Source organism: Candoia aspera, chromosome 4 (assembly GCF_035149785.1).
Source record: "Candoia aspera isolate rCanAsp1 chromosome 4, rCanAsp1.hap2, whole genome shotgun sequence".
Classification (NCBI taxonomy): domain Eukaryota; kingdom Metazoa; phylum Chordata; class Lepidosauria; order Squamata; family Boidae; genus Candoia; species Candoia aspera.
Window position 1 is genome coordinate 88,272,488 of NC_086156.1, and position 13,358 is coordinate 88,285,845.

At 38.4% G+C, this 13,358-nt stretch overlaps 1 protein-coding gene across 1 annotated transcript; it reads left to right on the forward strand.

Annotated features, from left to right (window-relative positions):
* Positions 1-10,285: 10,285 nt before the first annotated feature.
* LOC134496357 (olfactory receptor 5M5-like) lies at positions 10,286-13,261 on the forward strand. The gene is made up of 2 exons (XM_063302089.1): positions 10,286-10,292; positions 12,318-13,261. Exons 1-2 carry the CDS (start codon positions 10,286-10,288, stop codon positions 13,259-13,261), a joined length of 951 nt encoding a protein of 316 aa, XP_063158159.1.
* The last annotated feature ends 97 nt before the right edge of the window (positions 13,262-13,358 follow it).

Consider the following 13,358-nt stretch of genomic DNA (forward strand, 5'->3'; position numbering starts at 1 on the left):
TGCCAGATGCTAGGGGAAAAAAAGGAGTTGTGAGTCACACAATCTGTCCTGTATCCGTTCTCATTTAAATGTACTGAAAAATATTTTCCTATTACCATTTATGGGGAAAGATTGAACTGCCAGTTCATTCAGCTTTTTTACAACAGATCAAAGGAGGGGATCTTTGCCCTTTTGCAGGAATACATATTTAAAGAATCAGAGAGATTAACTGCAAGATGATGATGATGATGATATTTAGTCAATACATTGACTGCTTCCATGGCTGAAGCAACTCCAGGCAGCATAGAATTATATAATAAAAAACAAATTAAAAATGAATTCAACTGAAACCACTCCAACAATAGAAAAGAGAAAAGGAACAAACAGCTCACACTGGGTAAGCAACAAGAAAATTATATTGCATACAAATATTACAAGCAGTGTTATAAAATGCCCTCTCTCAGGGCCTGCTGCAAAACTCAGGTCTTCAAGGGTTTCCTAAAGGCAACGGGGTTGAAAGTATAGTACCTAGCAATCATGGCCAATAACATACCATTTTTTTGTGTTATGGGCAGGCCTTCTCAATAAAGAAACTGGAAGGTCTGCAGTGCTTGCCTTTTCCCTGGGAGAATGAACAAGACAGTGGTGTCTGCAAGGGATATGTGTGCTCAGATAAGTAAGACACTGGCTGTGACCATGCAGTCAAAATGCCACACCCTTTTCACATCTGTCACAACAGACCAAAAAAAAAAAAGGCAAGTGTTTCATCAGTCTGTTGCAGCTACCGTCTTGATTCCTTTCCTTCACTATTCCTGTGGATGCCTTGGAACAAGCAGTCTTCAGCATCCAGCATTAGATCAGTAAATATAATAAATTAATAAGAATAAGTCAGAGGCATCCAAATATCAAGTTGCTGGCTCCTGCAATTGAAGCCTCACACCAGTCTTATAATTGCCACAATACACAATAAAGGGGCAGGGGCACCATCTTGACTTTTTTTAACCCCCTCTCCCTGGGGATGCTTCAGGACAACAGCCTTCACATTCAGCATTCAACATCCAATATCCAGCACTAAATATAAATGAACAATAAATAAATAAATAGTATACATAACTTTTATTATCTGTGCATGAATTGGACCCTATGAAACCTCAGGACGACTCCTTGAAAAATATTTTTAATGGGGCAACAAATTAGTAATCTCTGAACAACACAGCAATCTAAGAAGCAGATATATAGGCTGTCCTTTGGGATCTATCATCTGGTTACATTTGAAAATCCGCAGGAAATCTCCTAGGATTAATTATTTTAGATATTTATGGAAAGCTATTTTAGAAACTCATTTCACATGCCAGTAAGGTAAAGCTCAAGATCCTGCAAGGTAGACTTCAGCAATTCATGGAGCGAGAATTGCCAGATGTACAAGCTGGGTTTAGAAAAGGCAAAGGAACTAGGGACCAAATTGCCAATATCCGATGGATAATGGAAAAAGCCAGGGAGTTTCAGAAAAACATCTATTTCTGTTTTATTGACTATTCTAAAGCCTTTGACTGTGTGGACCATAACAAATTGTGGCAAGTTCTTAGTGGTATGGGGATACCAAGTCATCTTGTCTGCCTCCTGAAGAATCTGTATAACGACCAAGTAGCAACAGTAAGAACAGACCACGGAACAATGGACTGGTTTAAGATTGGGAAAGGAGTACAGCAGGGCTGTATCCTCTCACCCTACCTATTCAACTTGTATGCAGAACACATCATGCGACATGCTGGGCTTGAGGAATCCAAGTCTGGAGTAAAAATTGCTGGAAGAAACATTAACACTCTCAGATATGCAGATGATACCACTTTGATGGCTGAAAGTGAAGAGGAACTGAGAAGCCTTATGATGAAGGTGAAAGAAGAAAGTGCAAAAGCTGGCTTGCAGCTAAACCTCAAAAAAACCAAGATTATGGCAACCAGCTTGATTGATAACTGGCAAATAGAGGGAGAAAATGTAGAAGCAGTGAAAGACTTTGTATTTCTAGGTGCAAAGATTACTGCAGATGCTGACTGCAGTCAGGAAATCAGAAGACACTTAATCCTTGGGAGAAGAGCAATGACAAATCTCGATAAAATAGTTAAGAGCAGAGACATCACACTGACAACAAAGGTCCGCATAGTTGAAGAAATGCTATTCCCAGTAGTAACATATGGCTGCGAGAGCTGGACCATAAGGAAGGCTGAGAGAAGGAAGATCGATGCTTTTGAACTGTGGTGTTGGAGGAAAATTCTGAGAGTGCCTTGGACTGCAAGAAGATCAAACCAGTCCATCCTCCAGGAAATAAAGCCAGACTGCTCACTTGAGGGAACAATATTAAAGGCAAAACTGAAATACTTTGGCCACATAATGAGAAGACAGGACAGCCTGGAGAAGATGCTGCTGCTAGGGAGAGTGGAGGGCAAAAGGAAGAGGGGCCGACCAAGGGCAAGGTGGATGGATGATATTCTAGAGGTGACAGACTCGTCCCTGGGGAAGCTGGGGGTGTTGACAACTGACAGGAAGCTCTGGCGTGGGCTGGTCCATGAAGTCACGGAGAGTCAGAAGCGACTAAATGAATAAACAACAATTTTAGAAACATTTCTGTCTCAGCAGAAGATTTTCCAGTTTACCCAGGGTGCAATTTCTTTGGTAATGATTTGGAGAAATAGCTGTACAGAATCCTGGCTCGCTTATAATTAAACCAGCCATTTGCTGCAGGTAAATTTCAGTTTTAGGAACAATTATATATTTTGGAAGGAAAATGCTGTTTCCTGGAATTCTTTTGCATTAAAAGGAGGTGGCTTCCCGGACTGTAATAAGCTGTAACATGCTTTCATTTTAGTTCAACATGATCTGGGAAGTCAATTTTTGTGGTATGGAAAACATGTTTTTTGTATGAGCCCAGCCACTGAGATTCATTCAACAAACCATTAACAAAATGAAGGGGGGAAAAAAAACATACATCATACTTTTATAGGTAAATCCAGCCCTGAAGTCATTAATCCAAAGAGATTGGGACAGAACCTAAGTTTTTCTCTAGCTCAATTTTGACATGTTATATATGGTATTGTCCTTTGGGGAAGATGACCTTCTTGATACTTGCTATTGCTTCCTGGCCTTTTGCCTAAGATCAAGTGTAGTGCAAAGGGATATATCTTTTTGTGTCACAGATGACCTTGGAATATAATGTGCCCTCTTTTTATTCTTGAATGATATCATTTGCAGAACAAGTTGATTAATGACTGTCTAAGGAAATACTTTCTTCTTTATGCAGTAAGAGAGTAACATCTCAGTTTTATTCCTGCCAAAAGTTGAACTGTTGCTTATGGTAACCATCAGAAATCATGATGGTATAATTAGATGTTTTCAGATGTAGGCAAATTAGTAGAAGATATCTAGGGGCTCTAAAAAAAATTGGGTGGTTTATCAGGCTTTTTTGGTTATATATTAACTTGTGGGATTATATATATATATATATATATATATATAGAGAGAGAGAGAGAGAGAGAGAGAGAGATTATCTCACTTCTGCCACAGTTGTAACTGTACTGCACTCACTTTCTACTTATATACTGTTTTTCTTAAGATTAATCTCAATGAGTTCAGTGTTTCAGTCAGATTAGCAATGTAAAAGATCCTAAATATGTTAAGATTAACTCCAGAGTCACCTTCCCTTGCTCAATAATTTTATCTTCTTGTTGATTCTGAGACAACCTTTATTGGCTATATTTTCAAAAAATAAAATTGTGTGTGGGGTATGGAGAGACACCAAATGTACACAACAGACATGTCTGTATCATCTTGGCCTAAAGCAATAAGCTAAAAAATTGAGCTCCTTGAATTTTCATTAACCCAACACTGCATAGCTGAGTACGAAAGTGAAGTAGTAATACTGAGGTAGAGGATGAAAGATATTGCTATTGTCATGTTTGCCGTTTCAATGTGTTTGATACATCGTAATGCTTCGCATGTCATTAGCTGGATGCGTGTTTCATCTTGGACGGGAGGATGGTTCCTCTTGGGAGGGGTTTATCTCTTGGCTGTGAACTTGGAATGTATTTGGGTTATCTCCTGTGTTCAAGGTTACTTTCCCAGGCTAGAAGATCTGACCGTTGCCAGCACCTGGGACGGGCGGCTCTGCTGGTAGGGAGGCGGGGTTACGTGTGCAACAAAGGGTTTAAGTTTGTATTTGGCGCGCGTTCTGTCATTCTCAGCTTTCTTTGTATTTGTCCTAAGTTCCCTAATAAATCAGATTTCATTTAGCCGCCTCTTGTGAGTCTGAGTATTTGGGCTGGGCAACCCTTACAGCTATCTAATTAGATCTGGCATCGCTTCCCAAGGATATATGCCTCACTAGCTCCTCCACCCTCTTAAACCTGCTAGATATCTAAATCAAATTATAATTGCTAAATAGCGGAGGACATTCCCCTTGACTTGATTTGATGCGCTTCTTACCGCTACCATAGAAGGGAGATAGCAAGAGATCCCATTTGGCTTAAGGCTTTGCCCATGTAGACTATTGGAACTATTACTGTAAATGCATTTTATTATACTGTCCTTTTATTGAAGGCATATGGTCAGGATGGATAACTCCACATTTAAGCAAGTTTCCTGGTCATTTTACATGTACCTCTTACTTTCAGGTATCCACGCCTCTGTTGCTCTGAATGCAGCTACATTTTGCCACGCCATATGCAACATACACAGACAACTGATGTATATGCCCAGTTAATAATATGGTTTCTTCTTTTTATTTATTTATTTATTTATTATACACATTTCTATCACCGCCCATCTCCCCCTCCTTTTTATATACTGTATATGTAACATGTATTAATTGGTTGTTTTATTAGGTACTGGTTTTTGACTACAGTAAAGATAAAGATATCTGAATATATTTAAGACAACAAAATAGGAAATTGAACAATGGGTTGTTCAGTGTTTTTAGCCATGATATTCAAGCCATAACTAAGCTATTGTTCCTGTTATTTGAGTGGAATTATTGTGAATGTTAGTTACAACCTCAGTATGTACAGTATATGCACGTATGTATGTGTGTAAATGTAAGTGTGTGTGTGTGTGTGTGTGTATATATATATATATATAGAGAGAGAGAGCGCGCTTCAGAATGCATTCGATTCCATCTTCTTTTTATTATACATTCTAGAATTGATGTGACATTTGATGAATGGAGGAAATGCCAGATACAAAAAGAGAAAACCAGACAAGCATCAGGGAATTCATCCTTCTGGGTCTTGGCACGTTCCCTGAGCAGCAGTCTCTCCTTTTCTGGCTCTTCTTGGTTATTTACAGTATTTGATGACAATAAATGGAAACCTTCTCATCTTTCTGCTAGTTGTGGCTGATCAGAACCTTCACACTTCAATGTACTTTTTCCTGGCAAATTTGTCTTGCCTGGACACTTGCTATAGCTCTATTATTCTACCCAAAATGTTGGCCAACTTGCTGACTGGTGAGAAAACTATTAGTGTTAGTGGGTGCATAGCCCAATATCACTTTTTCTGTCTTTGCTCAGCTATAGACACCTATTCTTTGGCTGCTATGTCTTATGATTACTATTTGGCATTTTGTAGACCTTTGCACTATGCTTCTATTATGAATAGGAAATTCTGTTTCCTGGTAATGGCTGGTACATGGATTAATAGTGTGATAGTTAATGCTATTCTGGTGGGTTATGTGGCTCAATTATCCTTCTGTGGCCCTAATGTTGCAGACCATTATTTTTGTGTCTTCCACCCACTGGAGAAACTGTCCTGTTCTGACACAAGTGTCCTTGAACTTCTCCTTCTTTTCATAAGCTTTATTTTTGTAATTCCTCCCTTTCTGTTGACCCTCATCTCTTATATTTGCATCATTGGCACCATCATCAAAATCAAATCTACCACTAGAAGGCAAAAAGCCTTTTCAACCTGCTCATGGTTGTTTGCCTCTATTATGGTACATTATTCATTGTCTATCTGTTGCCAGATTCCCCCACCTTGAGACATCTCAATAAAATCTTCTCTATTTTCTATATGGTGTTGACACCTTTGGTTAATCCCCTCATCTATACTTTAAGAAACAAAGAAGTCCACAAAGCCCTCAGACAACTTTATGGTAAAATGATAATTTCCAGCAGAAGTCATTTGAAACTATCCATTTCTTTTCAGTTTTATTAGCTAGTCCCATTTGAATTTAAGTGTGAAACTGTGGTCCCTATTCTATTTAGCTGTAATGGCTGAAGCTTCTGAGTGGGATCATGATAGTTACAAAATTGGATAGCTTCACTTTATTTCAAGGTAGAAATTAACTAACCTCCATATCTCTCTTCCTGTTTGTTTCTGGATACCATTAATTTGCATGATTGTTTCTTTTAGAATAGATCCTTGATGTTAAATGATGTTGATACTGGGTACTTAGCTATAGAAAATTGTCTGGAATCTTTTATGTAAAATATATGTATGTTGTTTTCAATGTGTTTTCACAGTATGACTTGTTCTGGATGTTTTAATAATCCTAAAAACAGATCCAATAGTTATGATCCAATATGTCATGGCTTTGTTTTTTATAGTCTATCCACTTATCAACATGTTTTGTTATCATCAAGCCAAAAAAGAAAATTTCTCTTTCTGTAAAAGCCTGGGACCATAACTTTACGAAGCCACGCGGCGGGGTGAGCTCCCGTTGCTCGTCCCAGCTTCTGCACACCAAGCAGTTCGAAAACATGCAAATGTGAGTAGATTAATTGGTACCGCTTCGGCGGGAAGGTAACGGCGTTCCGTGAGTCATGCTGGCCACATGACCCGGAAGTGTCCTATGGACAACGCCGGCTCCAAGGCTTTGAAACGGAGATGAGCACCGCCCCCTAGAGTCGGACACGACTGGACTTTACGTCAAGGGAAACCTTTACCTTTACTTTAGGACCATTGAACGGAGCCGAGCTTAACACAGTGGAGAAGTCACACACAGAAAAAGAATATTATCTAAAATAGCATTAATGAGCACATTAGAGAAATATAGGTTATTGATCTTACACACTTAGCCCACCCAAACATAAAGAATCACACACTTAGACAAAGTAGGTTCAGAAATAAAAAGAGTCTTACTGATTTATTTGGTGCAATTATGTAGGGTCTACAGAAGTATAACCAACTCATCAGAAATACCATCATGTCATTAACTATCATTAGGTTATCCATTGCCCATCTCAGTAGAAAAATGATGTTTTGTTCTTCTTTTCTTTTCCCTAAACTTAATTTACTCTCAGCCCTCATTGCTGCTGAAGGCTGCATGAAGTAAAGGGGAAAACTCCTTCCTTAGGCTGACTGCATGGCCCAAGAGATGGGAAGAGGAGCTGCATGGTGCTTCTTCCCAGATGATGAAGAAATAGGAAGTGACGGCAGAGGAATGTGGGAGGGGCAACAAACAGCTTCCTCTAGAAGCACATAGAGAATATGCATCCTAGAGCAAAGTCATCTACATGCTAATGAGGCACACTGATTTACTGTGATCTCCAACAAAACTATCCTTGGTTAAATGACAGAAATAATCCAAATTTATCTGTGCAGTTATTGTAATAGCTGATATAAAAATTCCTTCCAAAAAGTATACCTGGACCCATCTTCTCATTATTTCCTAGCACTCATGTGACTCTCCAAAGAAATGCTACCTGTGTAGAATGGAAACTGGACTGCCATTGCAGAATTCATTCTGTCCCTTCCATGTGATTTACATTCTGGAAATCTCCTTAATTTTTACGCTAGCTGTGTCTCACAGACACTTTCTCACACCACATATATGTTTCTTAGGATGTTACCTTTCCTAAAAATGTGTTATAGTTCCATCATTTGTCATAAACAAATAAACAAACAAATATTGGCTGATAACCTGTGAGAAGTCTATTTTCATGCATGCATGGCTCTGTTTTCTGCTAATGGATGGGCAATGGATAACCTAATGATAGTTAATGACATGATGGTATTTCTGATGATTTGGTTATACTTCTGTAGACCCTACATAATTACTTTTGGAATTTGATCCCACTTGAAAAATTGTGCTACAGCAGCACAAGTCTTGTTGGATTTCTTTACTTTTATTTTTACAGAGACAGCATTCCTAACTCTCATCTCCTAGATATTCATCACTGCTACCATTAAAAAGGTATCTTCACTACTCAAAGGAAAAAGGGATGCATGCATGAAAATGAGTGGACTTCTTATCAACATATGTCTCAACATCTTTGTTTAATCTCCTTAAGGTTTACATCTTTTTTTATGGAGCTAGCCATCTCTATTAAGCTTAACAGCTAGTCAAAACTTTTGCATGCAGCTAGCAAAGCTTTATTTCCCCTCTCTTCTGAATAACAAGATCTGGTTATGCCAAAAACACTTTTATTTTCTATAATTAAAAATAATAATGTTTTAAAAGAATACTTCCTGTACTTCCAATAAAAAATGTGGTCCACTTACATTGCCTACTTTGATAATCGTCCACAGTTCTATGGATGGGTTTTTATATGTTGTCTTCTCTGACATGTTTTATTTGTTGTGTTATTGTTGGTTGGTGGGAATGTTCTGGAAAAATTGGATATGAATTTGGAATACATTTGATGAGTTAGAGGTATCCATCTTTATGATTCTAAAAAGCTATATAGACTTGTGTCATCTGACAGGAGGATTTCTCCGTTCTATCCAACATCTCACCAGGACACTATGAAGGATCTTTGCTTTCACAGAGATCACATTTTCTGTTCTGGAAAGAACAAGGAAAACCAGTCACCACATCCTGAGAATATGGATGTGGGGCTGCAGTGTTCATGGTGTGTGTGTGTGTGTGTGTGTGTGTGTGTGTCAAAACAGCCAAGAAGGTGGCTTTGGCACCATGATCCAAACATTCTACTCTTAAATATAAATATAATCTTCCATCACTCTTTCTCCTATACACAGGACCTACTCTTTCCATCCACCACTCTCAAATCTCTGTGTGATCATGCACAAATTTGCACTTTCCTCATACCCATGCACACAGACTGAGTCTCCCCATCTTTTTCTCTCTCATTCCTTTGCTGAATACTGAAGTGCTATTGCATGGCCATTAACAGCCCAGCTGATTGTGTGTTTCTTTTCCTTGCCCCACGCTAATGACTTGGGAGTTGGATGTGTTCATGCTTCAAATTTAATGAAGGGTATGGTTTTGGAGACTTCTGTATGACTACTTCCATCTGAGTGTCAGCTCTTCAGGGTAGATCAGACTAGGAAATCAACATCCTATAGGTCAGTACTACTTTTATTGTAAAGCTACTGTATAGTAACAGAATCTTGCAAGTCCGAATGTGCTCCCCCCCCCCCCTTTAATTTTGTGAGAACTAGGGAAGGGCTTGTCTGAGATATTTACTCACATTACATTTCTGCTCCAGATTCAGGCCTCTTTTTCCTTGGTAGTGGCTCTTTCTCCTGTCCCTCAAGGCCATTCCTTCCATCCTCTACACTGAAATATGTTGATAGGTTCTGCTATCTCCTCCTGATTCAATACAACCAAGGCTTACATTTCTCACCCGGAGGAGAGTGACTGGTCACTGTGCCCTGATGCTGCCTATCAGGTATATAAATGATGGCCATTGTGACATCATTGTGAGGCTGCCTACCTGAACAGGAGAAACTGGCCATTGTGTTCTGATGCTACCTGCCTTGCAAGGGAGTGGTGGTGATGGTAGTGGTGGAGACTGTCAATTTCTGGCTCATTTTTTTTTTATTTCAGGTAAAACATTGTCTAGTATGATTTTATTGTGATATTGTCTGCCTAAAACAGAAACAATTTATCTTAACATTTCAGGTTTTCATAATAGAGAACAGAATATTTATCTCCTATTAAGTTAAATATAAGTTTAAAGTAAAGGTAAAGGTTTCCCTTGACGTAAAGTCCAGTCGAATCCGACTCTAGGGGGCGGTGCTCATCTCCGTTTCTAAGCCATGGAGCCGGAGTTGTCATAGACACTTCCGGGTCATGTGACCAGCATGACGACACGGAACGCCGTTACCTTCCTGCTGAAGCGGTACCTATTGATCTACTCACATTTGCATGTTTTCGAACTGCTAGGTGAGCAGGAGCTGGGACGAGCAACGGGAGCTCACCCCGCCGCGCGGTTTCGGGATTTTTCTTGTATTAGTTCACATTTTATAATATATCTTCAACTAGTCCAAGCAGAGATTGAAATATATGGCCAATGAAATAAAGACATGATGGTAACAATTGCATGGACTCGATTTCAAATAATATCGATGAAATCATGGAGAGTGAATATGAAATCCATGCTGTGTCAGCAGACAATACAATCACTGTGCACGAATGTGCATTACAGATTCTCAAGATACATTTCCTGAGAATGATTTCAACTGAATCAACTAACCTTCCAAACTAATAAACACTGAATAAGATAAGATCCCTAGGTGAAATAATTAATATAGGAGTCTCCTTTGGAGTGAAGAGATGGATTACATCATTCAAATTCCTAATTAAATGAAGATGAACAACAAATCCCCCCAGATCACTTATTTTGAAGAAAACAGGGATAGAATTTTGAGGCTCATTTTTATAATAGTGCTCACTTGGGCAGCCTATATACTACTATTTTTATAAATAGTGGTATAAAAAACACCATTATTTCCTGGAAGCTCTCTTGAAATCCTGAGTGTTGGGACATCTATGAACCTGATGATAACTTGTGGCAAGTAAGTACTACTCTCAGATACTGCTGTATTTGGGAAGACTTGTTTTAACTTTGTCACGATGGACATAAGATCAGCTCCTGTATCCCAATCCATATTTAGAGTTTTACTCTGCTTCAAGGATGATTTCCCGTACTACTTCTTTTTTGAAGAATGATAGGACCTGTGCATCTTGTAGGCAATTTTAACTTAAAATGTTAGATTTCCAGCTTATCCTTCTGTTGAAAGACATAAAGTTTATATTACCTCTATTAATATAAGAATATTTTAATTTATGTCAGTTTTCCCATTTCCACCTCTTAATCTGTAGTGTCTACATTCATTGGAGAATATCAATGTTTTATAAGGGGATAATTTTGGGTGCCGCTTTCATCACTTTCCAGTGTAAACTGCAAGAAGGGATTATGTATAATTTCTTCTAGCCAGTATAAAACATTTTTTTCTTACTGAACAGGATTACATCCATATCTTGGATACATAGATGTGATTCTTCAATATCTATCCATATTTTAAATTTATCTTTCAATATAATAGAAAAATTATGAAGTATAACATTGTGTTAGAGAACCCCCATACCCCTTTGAAGATTTTAAGATACAGTACTTTTGTAATTATACTGTATGTGGCCTTTTGAAACTGAGAGAGGGAATGGAGTTATAGTTTCCCTTGAATGGGAGAGAATGAGTTAAGTATTTGTACTGTACTAGAATTGCTAAGAGACTGTATTCATCATCATCATCATCATCAGCAGCAGCAGCAGCGATTTCTTATGGTGAAGATCAGAAATGATACAACAATGAACTTGATATTCTCAAACTGGGATTAATCAAATACATGGGTGATACTACCAGCCATTAACCACCATCACTGCAATCTTTGGTTTAGAGCAATATGTTATTGCAGGAAAAGAACAGCGACCAGGGCAGGACTGCTATGTGTTACCAAGACCGCTTGTTCTTCATCTGAAATCAAATACAACTTTCTTGAACTTTCTTCCTACTTAATTTTTTTTGTTATGTACAATGATAGTGTCATTATTTTAATCAGATCAAAGTCCTGGGCAGCCTTTTCCATAAAAATCAGGATCATTTTTCCTCCTTGATTAAACATTGTACATTGATTCTAATACTAAATTCTTTGCCTGAGCTGATATACAATTCTATATTTTACCAAGTGGAAGTGTGGATGAGGAAGTATCTGGACAACCATACAGTAATCTTAAGAATGTTGTTTTGCATATTTACTAATATCACCACTGACATTGACAATTACCCCAGACCTTTGCTATGTTTTGTTTTGGGGATTGTGCAGGAGTATTGAAAATTAGAACCAACTCACTCTTAGTCTATTTCTTGTATTTGCCAATTTTTCAGGTCTTCAGAAAAGAAAATGCAGAGAAAAAGATGGGTGAACACTGGAGCAGAAGGTGTTTTCTGATGTCAATCATTTACTCTGATTTCCTTCATCAGCTAAGAACCTGATAGGGAGGTGGAGAGTTCTAGTGGCCCATTGAGGATAACATCCTTTATTTCACCCAAGCTACAAGCTGAATGAGATGTAGTGAACTAAAAATAATGCTGGATGCAGAGAAAGGAAACCAGTCAGGTATCACTGAATTCATCCTCCTGGGTTTGGGGAATTCTGCTGAGCTGCAGCCTCTGTTTTTCTCACTTTTCCTGGTAATTTATCTTGTGACAATAACTGGGAACCTCTTTATAATTGTGCTAGTTGTGGCTGACCCATGTCTTCACACCCCCATGTACTTTTTCCTGGGGAATTTGTCCTGCCTGGAGACATGCTATACTTCAAGTATCTTGCCAAAATTGTTGACTAATTTGTTAACTGGAGACAGAACTATTACTGTGAGTCACTGTCTAGTCCAATATTATTTATTTGGCTCTTTTGCAGCTGCAGAAACATATCTCCTTGCAGCAATGTCTTGTGACCGCTACCTGGCTATATGTAGACCTTTCCTTTATACTTCCATTATGAGCAAGAAACTGTGTTTCCAGCTTATGGCTGGAGCATGGCTAAATGGGCTAATAACTAATGGCACCATGGTATTCCTGATCACTCAGCAAAACTTTTGTGGCCCCAATGTCATTGACCATTACTTTTGTGACCTGACTCCACTGGAAAAGCTTTCCTGTAGTGACACAAGCTCACTCAAACTTATTACTCTCTTGGTAGCCTTCCCTGATATTGCCATACCATTTATTATAACACTCACATCTTACATATCTATCATCATCACCATCATAAAAATCAAATCCAACATTGGAAGGAAAAAAGCTTTTTCAAACTGTTCCTCTCATCTCATGGTGGTTTGTCTTTTTTATGGCACATTAATCATTGTCTATATGTTTCCAGACACACCCACTTTGAGGCACCTTAAGAAAATCTTCTCCATGTTTTACACGGTCTTGACTCCTTTGGCCAATCCCATAATCTACACTTTAAGAAATAAAGATGTTCACAAAGCCTTCAGACGGCTTCATAATAAATTGATAATTTTTGGAAGAAGTTATTTGAAATAATTCTTTTTATCTAAGTAGATAAATGGAGTGGCTAAATGAGAGACAGCTGCTTTCTCTGCAACCAAATCACTGTTCTCTACTTCATTTTGCCATCACT